Here is an 18602-nt window from a genome sequence, read left to right as displayed (position 1 = left end):
AACAGTTCAAATGAAAATTCCACACAACACCCTCAAGGTGATCTAACAGTGACAGCCAGTGTAAGCTAAGCACGTTGACTGCCTCATGCAGGTAATCGTTTCTTAGTCAATATCATTACCTCTGAAGCCCATTTATCAAATATCTACAGCTTAGAGAAAGGTTTTAGTTTGTACACCTGACTGAAGCGTCTCAGCACATCCTTCATTAAAACTCCTGGTCCTGCATCAATTCACTGAGAGCATGTCACGGCTGCATAAATACACAGAGAGAGAGAGGGGGAGAGAGAGAGTCATAGGATTAAAACAAATACCCCTGACTGTCTCTCGTGAAAAGGCTCTCTATTATCATACCTACTTCTCACTAGTGCGTATATGCAGCCTGGGTCTTGTCTATGCATTCCCTTCAGAATCCCTCATATTCTCCCTCAGTAAGACTGAGCTGAAAGCACCGTCAAGGGAACTGGACATCCACTGTGAGTAATAGACCCTCTCAGTCAGGGCATCGCTCGCCCACCCCCACCACACCCACCCCTTAATCTCCTCCTATCTCTCCAGGAATGCAGCCCCTTATTTTGAAAAATACCTTGTCATGTAATACCCGTGAAAAGCCTTGCAGCGCACTTCAAAAAATTGGCCCTCTGCTGCATGATTTACCGACTTGTGTGTTAAAACAAGGCGAGAAAGATAAAGATTTATGGCATTTCGGTGAGATTTAAATAAATGTGTCCTCTGTGAAAGTGGTTTTCCTTGTGTTTTCAGATTGGGTTCTGGTGAATGTGCAAAAAAGGCAAACTTATGTCAGGGTTTGCACAAAGCTGTCATGTTTTTAGCAGTGTCTCAGTGTGTGGGGAGATTGCATCATGCTTTTTAGCCTCACTCTACCCTCATGCATGTTTCCATGTAAGGTATGATGGGAAGACGTCCTCTCATAGTGTGGTTTGAGCCAGCCACATAAATCACTCTGCCGTTTATATTCTTTTTTTTATCCGTCCAATTTTCTCTCATTCTTTCACCAAAGTTTAATTTTTCTCCGGCCACAAAGAGCCGCATGTCCACCTCGACCAAAAACGTGGCTTTTACAGGAAGCATGTCACAAACGTTCAGCAGAACCATTTTCTTTGTTGCCTTAAAGAAACACATCAGGAACCTCTCAAGCTTTATGAGAAATATATTTTTATGTTCCACTAATGTTCCCAGTATGTCATGTTACAGCCGGTGTACCAGAGGCTGCTGTGAGTCTGAATCATGCTAATCACGTATACTTTTACACATTTTTGTGTTTGAGCCTTGATGCATATCCTGTGTGACTTACTCTTATTAAAATTGTGCAAGTTTAAGATGTTGCCTGGGGGCCTTTCAGTCAGACACACTGCCTTTTTGCTGTGATTGAAACTCAGACCCTTCAGCTACACGTTATAAGAACTCCACAGATTGAAAGAAAGCATGACTTTAAGCATCACAGAGGTCATTTCTGTCCTGCTCCCTCCTGTTTTTACCCTTTTCCATTCGATTCCGCTCCGTTGCCATCACCTGGATAAAGTGTTCCCTCGCTGCAGTGTCGGCAGTAGCAGTGCTTAGACTAAAACCCGTCATATATCAGCACTCTGGTTCCACTAGTCTCCCTGGTCAGCTCTCTAGTAGCAGATTAATGTCCTGTTGAGGAGACACAGACTCCTGCCCAGGCCTCATTTACGCTGACAGAAGGCAGGTGTCAAGACTGGTTTGTCCTTAAGGAACAAGAGGAGACTGCTCTTCCCCTGGAAATGGAACAAGAGAAGGATGAGGCAGGGGTTGTCAAATGTTCTTGTGTTCAGTCTAGAAATTCTACTAATGCTGCAAAAGGTATCAGAGATCATTGAATTACCCGGTATGAAGATGAGTTGTTTTTCTCAGTGCATTGAGATTGCTATCAGCTGTTTGGTCCGTGGCTTCATTCAGCAGCTGTCTGTCATTACTTATTTACAATCCTCTTTAATAGTCTTAAAAGATGCGACCGCAGAGACTGGGTGATGTTGTCCTTGTGTACTCAACATAGCTCAATGCTGTGTTTTGAGGGAAGCTCTTTAGAGGCCACCCATCAACAGGTTTTTTGACTTGTCGACGCTTAGGTTATTAGCTTAATTTAGCATTAAAAAAAAAACTGGGAGCAAGGAGACAAAGAACTTTGTAAAACCATACTAACCCTAACCCTAACCCTTTTTTCCTTTTACCTCCAGGCAGAGTTAGGCTAGCTGTTGCTTGACTTACCTTCACATAGCTAAGTAGCTTAATTTAGCGTAAACAAAGTACTAACCCACGTTAAACCACAGGTTGCTGTTTTTTATTGTTGCGTCATTGAAGAAAACAAATTAAGCTGTGTGTGTGTGTTTTTTGGGCCTTTGAGCATAACTAGGATACTGTCTTTAAGGTAGGCTAAGCTAATTATTTCTATAAGCTAATCATTTCTCAACATAGTGTATATCATTGCATTATCACTTAACATGAGAATCAGTTTTATTGTTTTAGTTAATTTCGGTTACCAAGCGTAGCATAAATGTTAAAACTGTTTGCGAGCATGTTTAAAATGTAAAACTGATACTTTAACATGTTCAGTGACACTTTCAGCTCGACAGTTATTTACAGTCATTCTATGTATCGCCTTGGTGCTATATTTTGTTTCCTGTGATATGACACACCCACACAGAAACGTTTTTTTGCATCGCTGCAGTGGCAGGAGAATGTCAGAGCCGCTCCACATAGCTAGGGGGGCTGGATAAACAAACTGTTTCTAACTTAAGCAGAGGACTGTGGTGTTTGAGACGGCTGCTTTTTCACCAAGAGGAATGTTCCCTTCCAAGGGGCTCCGATACAGAGTACGAGGCCGAGACTCTTGTATAGAGCTCATATGCGAAAGTGAAGAAAGCTTTTGTGTGTTTAAAAAGGAAATGTCAGCGCAGCGCAAAGATCGATGTGCCTCTCTTTCAAGGCTCGTGGATCGTGTAGGTGTGTGCATTGTATGTGTGTGCTCGTCCAACGGTGTTCACTGAGATGTCACGACAGGTCCACCATCACCATCAGTCATGCTGTTTTGAGAGGGAGCCTGCTCTCTGGCCACTGTGTAGTGTGAGAGCTCTATCTTGCTGTGTACACAGCATGCAAGAAAACCTTCCTCCTTTTTTTTTCTCTTTTTTCCCAGTTTGGTTACGGGAAAAGGCAGCACTTTTTCCTTCCATATTTGGTCATATGGAGCACCGCCAGGGAGCAGTAGCCTTTTGATGCCGTACAAACATCCCTATTTTGTGTGGGATTTGTACTTTTTGGAATGCCTTTTCTCCAATTCTGCCTCACTGTGGCTATAGCATCTGAACTTTTAAAAAGGGACACAAGCCTTTTAAAAGTTTAAGACTGGAGTGGAATTGGACTGGTTCTTGCTGCTCTCTCACAAAGCAGTTGCCCTTTTACAGTTTTATTTATGATTATAATGGGTAGGAATCCAACTCCTAATGCAAATATCTCTCTTAAAACCAATGTTTAAAAGAGAGACAGTGTTTTATAGCTGTCGTCTTCTTCAGCCAACTTCTGCATTAACTCCTTCTGGTTCCTTTTGTAATTCTGTAAATTGGATCAGCAACTGACATATAATAATGTATCCTCTTCTCACAGCTGTGAACTGTGAAAGGCCTTAAGTGAGATTTTGAAAGTTGCTGATGCTGGATTTATTCATATCTAGTGAAAATTAAGAAGATATGTTTGCAGTGTAAATGGTGCTAAAAAGCTGCCTGTCAGAAACCTGCGAACTTCAGATGATGGATATGGCATGTTAGGGTAATGTTTTTCTTGCAATTTAAGTGTGACTTCACTTCAGGCGTGAGGTTTAAGGACACATAAACACAAGCTCAGCCTGAAGGGGGGCGCTTGCTGTTGAAGCGCAGGTGTTTGCAGCTTTCGCTCCACCGAAGGGAAAGGTCATAATACCCACAGATGTAGCGCAGCCCCAATTTTGAAGTTCCCGTCCATGTGCGGAACCAGGGGAGGAGAAAAATATTAAAAGAAAAGTGAGTCATAGTCTAAATATACAACCGATGACAGCGTGCTCAAAGTATAGTAAGGCTATCTCCCTGACAGTGGAAAATAAAACAAAGGATTCAAATATGCATCATAGTGAGTCATTTGTTTCTATCGGAGCAACATAAAAGTTTAGAAAGTATTAAGCTACAGCCTACTTCCTAAAGTTTGTTTGTCAGTTTAAAAGACATTTTTAAGTCTTTATTGGCATGGCATTCTTTAGAGGGGTTGTAGCTGCACGCAGTTCTCAAAAAGATCAAATTAAAAGGCTAATTGATATTGCTACAACAAAGTCCAACTCAACAAGAAACTCGAGGATTCAGACCACTAAACAGGTCTTTAACAATCCAATTTATTTCAAGGTTAACCTGAGAGCACCCTAAATACGCTGCTAATAATACAGCGTAGTATAACGGGCCCATGCTGAATCAGGAAGAGGGTCTTTAAAGCAAGTCTATAGCTTTTCCCAATTTAGGGGCTGCATCCTTTCGAGAACCGCAAAGGCCAAACTCAAAAGAAATGGCTTGGTTAATGGAGGATATTGTATTTGCCTCACCATCTTGCCCCGCCCTAACTGTTGCATCATTAGCTTCTTTTAGCAGCTACACTTACTGCAGCTCAGTCACACGCATAATTAACTTGTAAGCTTTGTCACCGGTGTACAATGAATTCAGGGATAAGTTGCCCTTAAAGGGATGTACCTTTGTTTTAGCTTCAAATAATTTCCGCTAACCTGTATGCATGCTCCCTATGTTGGATGTATTTTAGTGTTGTTGCATTCCTAGACTTTAGCTTTACCTACAAAAGTAGAACTCGGTTGGACCATCTGTATCTGTGATTGTTGTTCATTTAGTTCTGAATCATTAAAGTGAATCATGTACAATTAAAATACTTTTCAAAACATTTAGTGTTGCACAGTTTAGATTCTGTTAATGCTGGTGAATTAATTATTAGTTTGATTGCACATGTGATCGGTTCAGTCAATGACTATGTGATGAATTCAGTGGTTTGTTAACCCAGAAGTGCAGACTCTAGCCTGCTAGCACCCTTTACAAAATAATTCTGAGGTATTCCATTCAGATTTCCTTTGCTGCGTTTGAGTGTGTGAACAGATGAACTCAGTCTGTCTGTCTCTGTGTATGATTCACACAGCACACAGACATGTTACGGAATGTGAACCATTGTCTGGGAATGCAGGAGACTCCTTATTCTCCACCAAATGGAAACTTAACATCTTTAACCTTCAGGTCTTTTCCCTTTTGTATCTGATAGAGTCAGAGGGCAATTTAAGGGTGTGTGTGTGTATGATCGGCACATCTTAAGTCACTAATGACAATGCGTCTGAGGCATTCAAGGTTCCAAGCCCAGTTTTTTTCCTAAACCTCAAAACTGTCGGCACATTATCCGACTGCATATCAATTGTCGCAGTGGTATTAGCATCTCAGGTTTGCCTATGAATACCGTCTGCTCATACTCGGTGAAAATTTTCCTCATTTGAGCTGAAGTCACACTTTTTTTTAAATTTGTTTTGGGGGGAGTGTTAGTGGAAAGCAGATGGTATTGAGATTGAGTCGTGCTCTGATGCAGTTGGCCTCCTCATATCTTGCCCAGAATATATAGTTGCAGCTGAAGACCGGGGCTTTGACAACAGAGGCCATTGTGGTTGATATTCACCCTGCGGCATGCAGATGCAGACTCAGACAAATGCAGAAAGAAGCTTGGCTGCTTAGATACAGCTAAATCCTATAAAATTCAAACCCAGCACTAAGTGTTGGTCATAGCCAAGCAATCCCGTCTCTCTTCAGATTGTAGCTGAACACATAACGTGCAGCTGTTGGCTATGCTGCTGCATTGTGGTCAAAGAAGGAAAAGAATCTGTTAGAAAAGGGTGAAAGAGAAAGACAAGTAAACTGTATGAAGAGTCAACCCCTTCAGGATTTACTTTATGGATAGCTGAGAGTTCAACAGTATCTTGGCAGTAACTATTTTTAAAACCTAAACATGGTTGATGAGGACTATGTAAATTAAGTTTATATTTTTCAGTGTAACATTTAAATTAAAATGTGCCCATAGACAAGCATTTTCACAAAATTAAATCTGATGCTCAGCACAACTTGGTCAAATAGAGTTGATCATAACCAATGAATCCTGAACCTAAATATTGTTATAAAGTTGTGCCTCCATTCATGGAAAGAATATTTGCAGCTTCATTTTCCAACCTATTTTGTTAAATTCAAAACCTTTTATCAATTTCTTTCTTCATTGGTAGGTGTATATTGTTTGTTCTTCCTCAATGTGACTTGCCTCTGTTTATCATTTTCTTAGCGTTTCTTGCAGTGGTAAGATTGACAGGACATTTGATGTATTAGAAGATGCTATTTTTAGTTGAATAATTGATTTTTAAATTATTCAAGTTAAAAAGTGTATGGTGGTGGTCAATTTTAATAATAATCAGTCAGGCTCTGAAAGGCAGGCATAGAAAGTGACTAGAGATGAGAGATGAAGCTGAGCGAGGGACAAGCAAAGATGGGAAGGAAGAGAGAAACTCTTGACCTTGTTGTGCTAAAAACCTCCAGGGAATTTATGAATGCTCATCCACGGCCGCTGTGCAACCTGGGCCTGTAAACGTGTTAATGCTGCCGAATGCTGGAGACACATAGCACAGAAACCCACAACCACATGGCCAGCTCTCCAAACAAAGTTGGTGATGGCTATCACACATGTACACACATTTACCATACCATAAACACACATTTAGTACGAGCTGTACTAAATGTAGCATTCTCACAGAATGCAACATTTGCTAAGAATGCTAAGCAAACGTAAGGAACATTTCACCAAAGCCAAAAATAGATGCACTGCTGGCTCATACCTGGTCTTGCATATATGCAGTATTAGAGTTGTTAAAGTATGCACTTGCATTCCAACACAAAATAAAAGTCGTTTATCACATCCAAAATGCACATTTACATAAAAACACACATTTACAAATGTGAATCCTGTTTGTTGAAAAGCATTTCTAATGATGTGCACACCCCCACACACAGTCTGAACATATAAATTTAAACGCCCTGTCAGCCTACTCTCAGGAGACTCTTTACCCCCGCAGAAAACGCAAGGTTTACCCAACGCAAACTGTCCCCAGAGCCTCTGCCAAAACAGCTGTTAATGTGTGCTACCTACAGGCATGCAGTATCTCTCTCTCTTCATTCCTCTGTTCCTCCCTGCTTTACTGCACAAGCTTTATCTGTGTGATAAAATAATCATAAAATGATGGTTCTTACTTTGCCAAAACACATTGCCCATCTCTCTTTGCTTAGATAGAAGAAATAGAGTTCAGTCTCTATCTCTTTTCCCACAGGAGTGAGTCTCCTTTACCTCTCATTTAGTGTGTGTGTACAAAATGTGTGTCCAACTCCTCTGAAGTTAACATCCCGCACTCCCCTAAATGGTCAACTTGCTGTAGGTTATCCTATGGAGGAATGTTGTAATGATTGAACTCAAGGGAGATTTGCTCACATGTCCAATGCACAATTCACATTAATCCCTGGTTTCCAATCTCCTAGATTTTACTTTGAAAGGTTATAGAAATATAGATATAGAAACACGGATGCAAACAACACAAAAATGTAGCTTTGCACGAAGGAAATGTATTCAGCCCTTAAGGACACACACAATGCATTGTTTGAGAATGTAAACATAAGGTGTTTCTCAGAAATACATTAGGACAGAGGAGATTTGTGGTAATTATTTGTATGTGAATGACGGGTGAATCATGCTTGCCCGACTGACCCATGGAAGCATTTGAAGAGAGGCAATCCTGCTGTCACTATATAAGCCTCAAATGTGCCTAGAGGGGGAATTGTATTTCCCGACCTAAATTTTGAGTCTGGGTGAATAGAGCTTATGGCAAAATACTGAAATCCTACCTTGTTAAAACTTTATTTTCACATGTTCTTCACATGTGGTCTTATTTTAGGCTTCCGATTACAGCCATTTCTATATATTATCTCAGAGATATTTATACATTATCTTGTCACAACATATTTCACGATAGCACCTCTATATCTATTGCTGTTTGGTTAAAGAATGGAAGAGGCTCATGAGGTCTTCAACATACCAACCACGGGTGGTCAAAATATTCCCTTCCCTTGATGTAAACGCTTTGAAATCCAGGCATTGTGCCAGTGCTGCTTTCACATTCCAGATTACTGGGATACTTCTCTTCACCTGGACACCTGCACAGCTGCAAGTACATAGCTGCTGGAAGTTTAACCTTTCCTCTGAGCTCTAGACTAACAGTGTGTTCCCCTGGAAACCAAGAGGAGAGCAACAGACAGTGTTGTGCTTTTATTTGCTTGCTCTGTAAACCCATTGCTAACTAGAATTACCCCTGCCAAGACCTATATTTCCGCAAAATTAAACGCCCTGTCAGCCTAGATATCAGTCTTTTAAATATGCCCATTTTATTTTTCATCAGGATCATCCTAGTATAAAGTCCTTAGGAATCCAGGAGAAGTCAATGTGAGAACACAACATGGGGATCCTCACTGGATACACAGAGAGTGAGTGGGGGGTTTGATGGTGCTCCTAAAAGGTGACGGTTGTGAAAAAAAATATCTCTCTGTGAAAAAGCGACACATGGAAGACACAACAATATGTCAAGAAAGTTACTGGTGATAAGAGCTGACACCAGTGTTCATCACGTGATCTCTGCAGCAGATTGTGTTCGTCACTTCCTGCTTCTGCCAGCTGCACCCAGCGGCTCCACCTCTTTCCTGAATAATGTGGAGGATTTGATGACGTTGTGAACGTGACTGTGCAGAGAACCTCCTGCTGTGTTGGGCATGTGTGAAAGACAACTGTGCAGATGTAACAAGTCACCATTGTTCCTATTATTTATCTAACAGCTGGCAAACACAATCTATGTTTTACTTGTTTATCTTAGCATTAATGCATTTTACTCAAAAACCAAAGAGTCACTGCACACACAATTCAAGAGGAGCTCATTTTAACTGGCCTTGTGAATGAGTAATTTGGAGGCCCTTTCAAGTCGCTTCAGCTAAAATCAGAGGTTAAATAGGAGCATTCCTCGCATAGCTCTATAGCCATAATGTGGAGATTAATGTGTTTGTCTAAAGGCTGTGAGGCGATCGCAGCTCAAAGTATCACTGTAACAAATCTGACCAACGAGCTGCAGTATTCTCACAGAATGCTAAGCCACCGTAAGGAACATTTCACCAAAGCCAAAAATAGATGCACTGCCGGCTCATACCTGCTCCTCAGCCCAACTCCCAGACTTCTGCTTAATCTACTCTGTGACTCATTTGGCTGATAAAGTCCTTGTGTTTAGCTGCTTTTAATTCAAGTCTCTGTGGGAAGATAGTGGCATTATAAGGTGGTGTAATCCCAGGATAATATCAACTTGGCTTTTAGGGCTTTTTTAGTGGCAGGCACTTAGACACTGGGTACGGTGCCAGGGTCTGGCAGTCTCGACAGGTAGTAATTTGACTGGTAAATGTGTCATTATAGCCGCTGTGGAAGGTTGGGCAGACGGGGAAAGAGAAACAGTGGGAGGGGAGGAAAATAAGAGCGAGACTGTGTAAGAAAGAAGTTTGTTGGATGGAGATAAATGATGGAGTGACTGGGCAAATGAAGCAAAGTGAGGAAGAAGAGGTTTGCAGTTGACAGGCTAAGACAGGCCGACCTTGTAAAAAAGTCAGAAAATGTTACAAACTTGTGACTCGAGGTTGCTCAACTTTATGGAATGCTGTCTTTCTCTTCATTCTGCCTCTGTGCGCTTTTGCAGAGTGTGGGTGGTCCTGCCCCCAACGTACAGTTCGGTAGTACATCTTACCAAGGGTCTTTTCTGCTGCTCTGTATGGCGCTGCCCCGTGTTGAGACGAGACAATGTGGCTATACTGCATTCAGCCCTTTTCAGACATCATAAATCAGTTGAAGACGTAATTATTTTATGGTTATTATTCACATAAAACCTTGAATATATATGATCAAGTGATTATTTTGTTAACAAACCTTTTATTTTAATTTACTTTGTGATCATTCTCTAAGTGTAAATAATGGGTCTTTAAAGTGAGCTATAACTAATTTTTGTGTAAAGTTTAACAGCAAATGAAAGCTTAGCCCTCTCAGCCGCATAAATCTTGCATTATCGGCAACAATAACTCTACATTTATATGCCGCTGTGCTTGCATTACTAATAACTTTGTCTCCGTTGGCGTCGCCGGTTCTCGGAAGTGTGTGATTAGACTGGTGATGTTTGGAGGCCTCGTCGGTTGTCGTTACTGCTCTCGTTTTGTCTTAATTAGGGTTTTATGAAAAGCCCCAGATCCATGGGGCAGTTGCCCCCGTCATCCTCCACCACCAAGCTCGCCAGTTTCACCAATGAGACTGAGCACGCATCTAACCACAGAGTGGATTTTTGTGGTATTTAAAATATCTTCGCCCCCGCTCTTGCTGTATTTTACAGTGTAATAGCAGGGGGAGGCAAGCCTGTGTGGGTGCATGGGGGGAGGAGACTGGGTGAGAAGATGCAGTGGGGAGGGCGAGGGTTAGCAGGATCCCTCGGAGTCATGCTTTCTTGTCGCATTTCCCTCCTATGTGTGTTTCCTCCCCATGTGTACAGACCTGTGTTTCCTCTGTAGTACAAGCGGGAATACATGCACACCTACATCCATGGGTGCATGCACACATATTCATATCTTTGCATAAAGATTAACTATTTGGCCTCTCCTGCTGATGAGGGGGGAATCCAGACAGTAAACATGCTTATGACAAACAGGAAACTGGGCTCAGGAGTCAACAAGTCATGTCCTGGTGCAGAGTTTAGCCAAGCTCTGACATGTCGATAAACAACACAGGAAAAGTTAGCAGCAGAGATAGGGGGAGAAAGAGAGACGGGACCGAGGGGGGAGGGAGTGAGGGGAAAAAAGGAAGGAGGTGACTGAGGGATGGAGGGAGGGACGACTAGCAGGGAGGGGAAGGAACAAGTATTTGCCTTTTTTTTCAGCTGAGGCTGGACTGTTAGATACGATTACTAGAAGTTGTTGCTTTGTCGATCTGCTTGGAGAAGACATTGTAGGCAGCTGGTATGGTGTGAAGGGGAAGACATTGTCTGAAGGATAATTCAAGGTATGGCTCACTTCTTTGTTACACATTTGTAAGCACCTTTAAGCATCCTGTTTTCTGCCATTGCTTTCTTCTTCAAGTGTATCACAACAAAGTGTTGAGTAATGAAACATGACTTAGTTCAGTTCTGTCCTTTTATTCACCAAGGTGTCACCCAGCTATGTATTTTACCTTCCACTGCTCAGCTTGTGGCCTGTGTGTGTTTGCTCAGCTCCTGTGTACAGTGGATGTTGCCGGTGGTTTAGCTGTAATCGTAGATGTATGATGGGAGCAGCTCCTGGGTGGTCTCTGTCCTCACAGCGTAGCCAGTCACATACCCTAGCGTGGTATTTTTAGTGAGAGCTGTTCTTAACTGATTGAGTTAACATCCTGTCTTGGCTTCTCCTTCCTCTCTTTTGTCTGTCTCTTCTTTCTTTCATTTTTCCAACAAAGTTTATTGGCATTCATTCCAGCCAGGTTTTGGTCACCTAACTTAGGACTCTTCATTAAGAGATATACCTACACACCTCTGGGCAGTACCATGTGTAGTCGGTTATCCTTTGGATTTCAACCATGGTTGGTTTGGTGACACTGGTGGTCTGGTAACAAATAAGGGAAACTGCTGTTTAATATGACAGCAAACAAAAAAAAAAAAAAAAAAAAATGCTTATGTGGATATAATACAGTATGTATGAGGTCCTATTGGGTTCCTGTTCACTTTTATGCTGTTTACTGAACCTGTGATACTTATATGTGGACTTTTTACATCTTTGGACGGTTTAGTGAGAAGTATACGTGTATTGTTTCTGACTGTAATGTTTGGACCTGGAAAATCTTGATGTCAATGTAAAAATTGACAATGCATGATTGCATTTGTATATTTTGAAGCAGATCACCAATCTGCCAATAAAACTAATATATAGAGAGGTAATTACCTGAGGTATATACTTTAAATCAGGGGTCTTAAACGTTTTTCAGGCAAAGGACCCCCAAACTGTGCAAGAGATGGAGCACGGACCCCCTACTATATATATATATATATATATATAGTATAAAATTGTGTTTTATATTAAACTGGGCCTAGTGCCTTGTATAAACATAGCTACCCTGTTGTTGTGCAATCAATACTAAGCTTATCAAATATTACAAGGGTTCATTTATTCATGTTTTTAATTTAAACATGTGCAAGGTACAGGGTTGCCATGCCACTGCCATTTATAAACATACATCTTGCATTCAACACTGAGCTAGTAATTCACAGATTCATGTTTTTATTTTAAAGCTGCATGCAGAAGAGACAGTGAATCCTCAAGCCATCTGTGGATGGCACACATACGCCCACATTAGTGAGATGTCGGACCCTGATGGATAGCACACAATTTATCTAATCTTGGACGGATGGAGGTTTCCCGGGAGAGGGTCATATCAGCCTCACAATATGTTGGACGCATGTAAATGTGTATTTAAAGACATTTCAATTTGTGGGGAAAAAAATTGGTTCAAAAATTAAAAAAAATAAAAAATTATACAAAATTTAAAAAATTGTTTAATCAACAAAAGATTTTGCGACCCCCCTGCAGTACCTCTGCGGACCCCCTAGGGGTCGCGGACCCCCTGTTGAAGACCTATGCTTTAAATCAACATGGCTGTGAAAAAGCCGACCATAAATATGTTCAATCTAAGGACATTTTTTAAGATATCTGTTAATGTTAGGGTTTTATATGACTGGTAAGCCAGTATGTCTGCCCTCTCAAAACTGTCCACCTTCCTAAAATTGAGTAAATTAACATGTGTTTGTGTTCGATGATGTCATCCCACAGGGCACAATCATGGAGGAAATGGACTTTGAGCAGCGCCGGGAGCTGAGGAGGCAGAAGCGGGAGGAGATGCGCCTGGAGGCCGAAAGGTAAGACCCATTTAGTTGTCTTTCACTTATGTCTACAGATGCGTGCTCCGGGATTTCTTGCAAAGCAGAAAGTGTTTAAACAATGAGCCCTCCACAGTGGCCTTATTTGTAGCTGGAGCCACAAAGGTCCTGCTGTCCAGAGGGGGCGAAGTAACTGTCATTTATAATCGTGCGGCCGAGGTTCTGTGAAGCTGCGGGAGCAGCCTGTGTTGTGTAATGAAGCTCTGGATGTCAGTTCACAGCGTACCTCCTCTGAAGTTCTTGCCAAGGTGGAAAAATAGGCAGCTAGCTTTAATAGCTTGCACCCTCCTCTCTGTCTTTAAAGAAATTGCCCAGCAAATAATAAACTCTGACGGGAAGAAAAAAAAGGCCTGATAAGAAATCTGATAAGCAATGTGATGACCTTTAAGTTGGAATGTTCAATCATGCCCTCCCTCCCTCTTTCCAATTTTCTCTCCCAGATACCGGGGCTTTGTGCACCCCTTTGGATTCAATGGAAGAAATTGATTAAACTAAAGTTAATTTCAGTAAATTGAGTGGTAACACGCCAAGTACAGTAATCCAAAATAGTACCAAAAAAAGGGAGGGGGTTTAATGTTGGAACTTAATACATATGGTGCCAAGGAGGCTTTTTTATGGGGCCTTTTCACAAAAGCCTCTTCATCCGTGGTGCAGCCCTTGCAATTAAGAATGAGGTTGATTAGGAGTCAGATACTGACCAAGGTCAGTCGCCTTTTTGATGCATCTTGTGAGAAGTGTTTTATTACAGCCAGTCACTTCATCGCTGATGAAAAAAAAGTCTGATCACTGCTGAATTCCTAGATGATAATCATTTTTTAGGACAAATTTAGCTTATTGAAAACCGTTGGTAAGAATGATAAAAAGAAAGAGAACAGAGCCTGTCCATAGAGTATGTCCATATTTCTGATATTAACGCTCAATCATTGTGGACATGTAATATGACATTTTAGTCCCATTGTTCATGTCATATTTTGTAACAGTTGCTTATTTACACATCTAGCAGCAGCATCATCATTAATTTGGTGTCATGTTTCAGGAAACCTGGCAAATAGTTGTTCTCCTTTTTGTTCACAACCAACTCTAGAGATAATATTTAGCTCTCTGAACTTCTAAAAGTTTTGTTATGTTCATTGACTTTGTCCGTCTGTCATTTGGATACCAAGCAGGGCGTGCACTGTGGGTTTAACAAAGCTTTGTCGCTGAAAATATTTTCCGGGTAAAGGCTGGAAAAGTTATTGATGATAACAGCATTTTTGGGCTGACAAAGCTAAAACAATGAACTGAAAGGTCCTGAATAGTTGCGTAGAGCTCAGGCTGTAGGGAGTGGAGTATTGGTCTGACTAATCCTTATTGGATGTGCGGTTAATAAAAAATAGTATTTCTAACCCAACATGGAGGGACGTGGTGTTCTGCAGGGAACTATGAAAAAAAAAAAAAAAAAAAAAAATGACTGGTAAATGCAAAGAAGTACTCTCAAGCTCAAAGTGTTGCTCCTGGAGGAAATGAGGCCTGTGCCAAAACTGTTATCTTTGTGTTTCTTCTTCTTCTTCTTTACCTTTTTTCTGGCAGTGTTGTCACATTTTTCTCAGCAGCAACAGCTCTTGTTCAGGAGAAGACACTGCACTGAGTGACTGTAACCTAAGAGCGATTCAGAAGGGGAAAGGCATCGTGTTGACATCTCATTTCAAGTGCACAATGACCAACCAGTCAAGCACAACCATAGCTTAGAGCTAAGCCTTTCCACCATGAGACAACTTCCTAGAACCATTGAAAAGCCAGTCAATACAAATTTCCGTACCAGTTATGCGATGTTCGTCTTCTTGGCATAATGTAGTTTTTATCTATTTTAGACTTTTCAGCCTTATATCCCAGGCGCACTTTAAATAGCTGATTGAATTGGATGGTAATGCTGTTGTTACATTTCCTTCATACAACCCTCATGAACCCCCTGCTGCTAGAATTATTTATGCAGTTTTGGAATGTTAATGTACATGGAGAAGATGGAATTTGGCAGAAGATGTAGACTAAGAAGAGTCGGCAGAGACTCGATATGAGGCCTGACCGACTGATAGACAAAATGGACCAATGAACAAACAAGAGTTTTGACTTGTGAGCATCTTCGACGTTTACATTTTAAGCTCGGCAGGAGTTTGCTCATGTTCTGTTTATCGTGTTCAGAGCAGCCATAATGTCAGCTGGTAGGCGACATGCTGCTGATGCTATTGATAAAAGATTATATCTCGACATTGTTTCCCTTTCTGCCAATATATTGAGACAATCAATATTTACATGCCCCTCTTGGTCAGACTAGTCAAAACCACATGTCGTCTCAATGGCCGGCTCCCATTCAACCATCACTGAACGGGCTGTGAGAAGCCGGAGAGCGGAGGGAGAGTGTGGGCCCATTTAATAACTGCTGCAGGAATGCCAAATTCCTGGCTATTATAAGTGTTTACTGGTCAGGTCTCCTTGAGCTGTTTCCTACATGCTGGGACACTGAGATTGTCTTTGTGTGTGTGCGTGTGCGTGCATTCATCTGTGTCTGACTCCTTTTTGTTACTTCTTCAGGAGCTAGGCATAAACACTGACCTTGTCAGGACCAGTAGACCTCATGGGGACCACAGCTCGGTCCTAATGAAACTGAATAAAGTTTCTGAGGCTCTGGTGAAAGTGAGGGTATACGGATTTGGTTACACTATCCACAATTAATGTAAATCAATGCGAAGTCCCAACAAGAATAGCTGCACAAACCTGTGTCTGTGTTTTTCTGTCTTTTTTTTGTGAGTTGTTTTTGTGTCTCAGTCTGTGAGACTATGCTCATGTCTGTGTGGGCTGTGCATTTGCATTGGGGTTAGGATGAGCGTGTGCATGCAGTTAGGCTTGCGGATATTCACATTAGTGTGCATGTGTGTCTGGATCAGCATCAGGTGATGATGGCTTGACAAGCTCCCTTCACTTTTCAAGTGTGTGTGTGTGTGTGTGCATGTGTCTGGTTTTCTGTCTCACATCACTGTCAGTTATTGTTGTAAGAAAGTTACCATTGACATTGAGGTGCGCAATTGGCCTCAATATCCCTGATAGTTGTATTTTTTAAAGACACACAGACCTTTTCCTTCTCTACTAAGGTTTCTCACACTCATGTTCTTCAATTACCTAGTACGTGCTGGTCATCAGTGCTTTAGTATGTTTCTGTTCACTGAAACATACACTCACTGACATGGGAATGTCTTTCTTTTTTCCCATCTTTTTGTCCAAAGTGAGCACATGGATGGGGAATTTTCCCAGTCAATTCACTGACCAAAGTGTATTTGTGTCAGCTAAAAAATGTCTTCTGCTACAGTGATAGATCGTATAATTTACTTTAAAAGAAATAAGCTGTTGATACTCTCTTTAAAAAGGAGCTAAAACACTTGTGCTGGTCCCAGACTTGGCTGCAACAGAATACTTACACATTGTTCATATATCGATGATACTGTATTCTTAATAGGCACAAAGGCCTGTTCACAGTCTTATTCTGAGCTAAGGTAAACAGCTGCAGGCTTTTTATATTTGTCATGCCGAAATAAGAGTGACTTAGGTCTCCTCATCTTAGTCCCACATAGAAGGGGAATAAGCTTATTTCCCCAAATTTCTGGCTTTTGTCTGATGTGCAGCTATATGAAAATGAGGTCAGTCTTGATGCTGACATGTACCTTTTCCGACACCATGTTGTGAAGATCGTTGAACTTCAAGGCGTTGATGCGTAAATAGCCATGAACGTTTCTGTACTTATAGTTTTTAACTGCTCGGGAACAACGTGCAACAGTGATATCTTTTTTTACTTTGCATCGTGCAAAATGCAATTGATCTGAAATTGCATGTGATCGGAAATCGCAGACAAGTTTGAAAAAGTGTAAATACTGCAACATTTGCAGAAAACTTCCTGTTGTGTGTTGTGTTTCCCCCTTACCACACATAAAACCCGAAAATTCTACTGGCGGTTTTTAGTGATTTAAAAAAACCTGCTTCTCTGCTGCCACATCCTTCCCTCATCTTTTACTTTCACCTTTTCCCCCTCTCTCATCCTATCCCTGTTCCTTCCTTTTGACATGTCATATTCTTTCCATTCACCATCTGTCTCATTGCCCACATCTTGTTCTCGATCTCATCTCCTCTCCCTCTCTCTATCCATTTCTCCCTCTGCGTCCTCTCCAGACCAGGAAGGGCTGAGGAAATAACACCCATCCTCTGAGAATGAGCCATGCCGAGCGAATCCCCCGCCCTGAGTGAATGGACCATTCCAAACATGACCCAGTCGTGCATCGTAAACCCTTTGGATTTGACAGGAGGAGACAGGGAGATATAGATAAAGAGATAGAGATCTGGAGGGAGAGGTTTATCCATGTATGCCAACTTTACATTTACCACATGGGCTTGGAGAGGATTTAAGCTATTCTTGCAGATTTTGAAAGCCTGATTTTACTTACTGTAGTTTACTTACTGCTTCATTCATCTGTGAGAAAGAATAAATGCAGTCTGGGGGAATTCTCTCAGCCCTCACATTGTGTTTTCTTGGAGGCGGCCCAGCAGAGAACAGGGTGGGGGGGGGGGGGGGGAGAGACGGGGTACGATGTGGTTCTTCGGGCCCGCGGTAGGAAGGGAAACAGTCCAGAGAGACCAGCGTGGGAATGGGTCAGCATTTCTGACAGCGCAGGCCCCCACCCTCTTTCCCCTTCTTTCTCCCCCTCCCCCTGTTCACAGCAGCTTTTCTTTTCTCTCTCTCCTTCTATCTTCATCTTTTTTTTTTTTTACTTTTTTCCTCCCCTCTCTCTCGTCTCTTCGCTCGCAGGGGAGGGGTGAAGAAGTCTTTTCTCATGGGCTTCTCCCAAATTGTTTTCACTGACATTTCTGAGATATTTGCTTTAAAGAAAATATTTGGACATATTTCCTCTCTAATAGGCTCAATGATGGTGATGTTTTGTGTTCCTTTGTGAATGCAGAATACTGCCTTAATCAGCTTTCCTGTGCTATGCAGCATGTGGCGACTGAATAGAATGAGGAATTTATGCATGTGTAAGAAAACTTTTAATTTCCTCTGCAGCTGTATCAGCTTGCACATGCAAAACTAAATGTGTCGGGTCCATCTTAGCTGTTGCTGTACTTGGCCACCCGGGGAAAATTAGTCTTTTACGTACTTTATACAGGCAGAAACAAATACCTGCAGTTTCAAACTGTAGCTACACATCATTCTGTACAGGAAAAAGTGTTGTCTGCGATAAAATCTGCAGATTACTCCTTTTTCCATTATCGTGCACTCCTTTTCCTTCCCTGTCTTTCATTTCTTACTTCTCCTCTTTATCCTCACTTTCCATTTCATTCGCTCTTTCTGTTCCTCTCCCTCCCCCTCCTCTCTCCCACCTCTCCCCATATTTTTGTGTCAGTATGCTGATAGAGTTTGGGGCCTAGGTTAGGAGAGGGATATTAAACCGGGGGCTTTGGTTGTGTATGCGTCTCCAGCCAAAGC

The 18602-nt window shown here is 41.7% G+C and overlaps 1 protein-coding gene across 5 annotated transcripts in view; it reads left to right on the top strand.

Moving 5' to 3' along the window:
- The window catches only part of cald1a (caldesmon 1a), a 51819-nt gene that overhangs the window by 12682 nt on the left and 20535 nt on the right, over positions 1-18602 (top strand). For 4 of the 5 annotated variants that reach the window (XR_009920092.1, XM_062382699.1, XM_062382698.1 and 1 more), the window contains exons 1-2: positions 11063-11196; positions 12993-13078. Coding sequence is in view for 4 of the 5 variants with exons in the window: in XM_062382699.1 (XP_062238683.1) it covers positions 13002-13078 (77 nt within the window). In the remaining variant the exon portion in view is untranslated. Of the gene's footprint in view, positions 1-11062; positions 11197-12992; positions 13079-18602 lie in introns of those variants that run through there. The other variant, XM_062382697.1, reaches the window with a different exon arrangement.

This window comes from Platichthys flesus, chromosome 23, assembly GCF_949316205.1.
Source record: "Platichthys flesus chromosome 23, fPlaFle2.1, whole genome shotgun sequence".
Classification (NCBI taxonomy): Eukaryota; Metazoa; Chordata; class Actinopteri; order Pleuronectiformes; family Pleuronectidae; genus Platichthys; species Platichthys flesus.
This window is presented reverse-complemented; position numbering and strand designations above follow the sequence as displayed.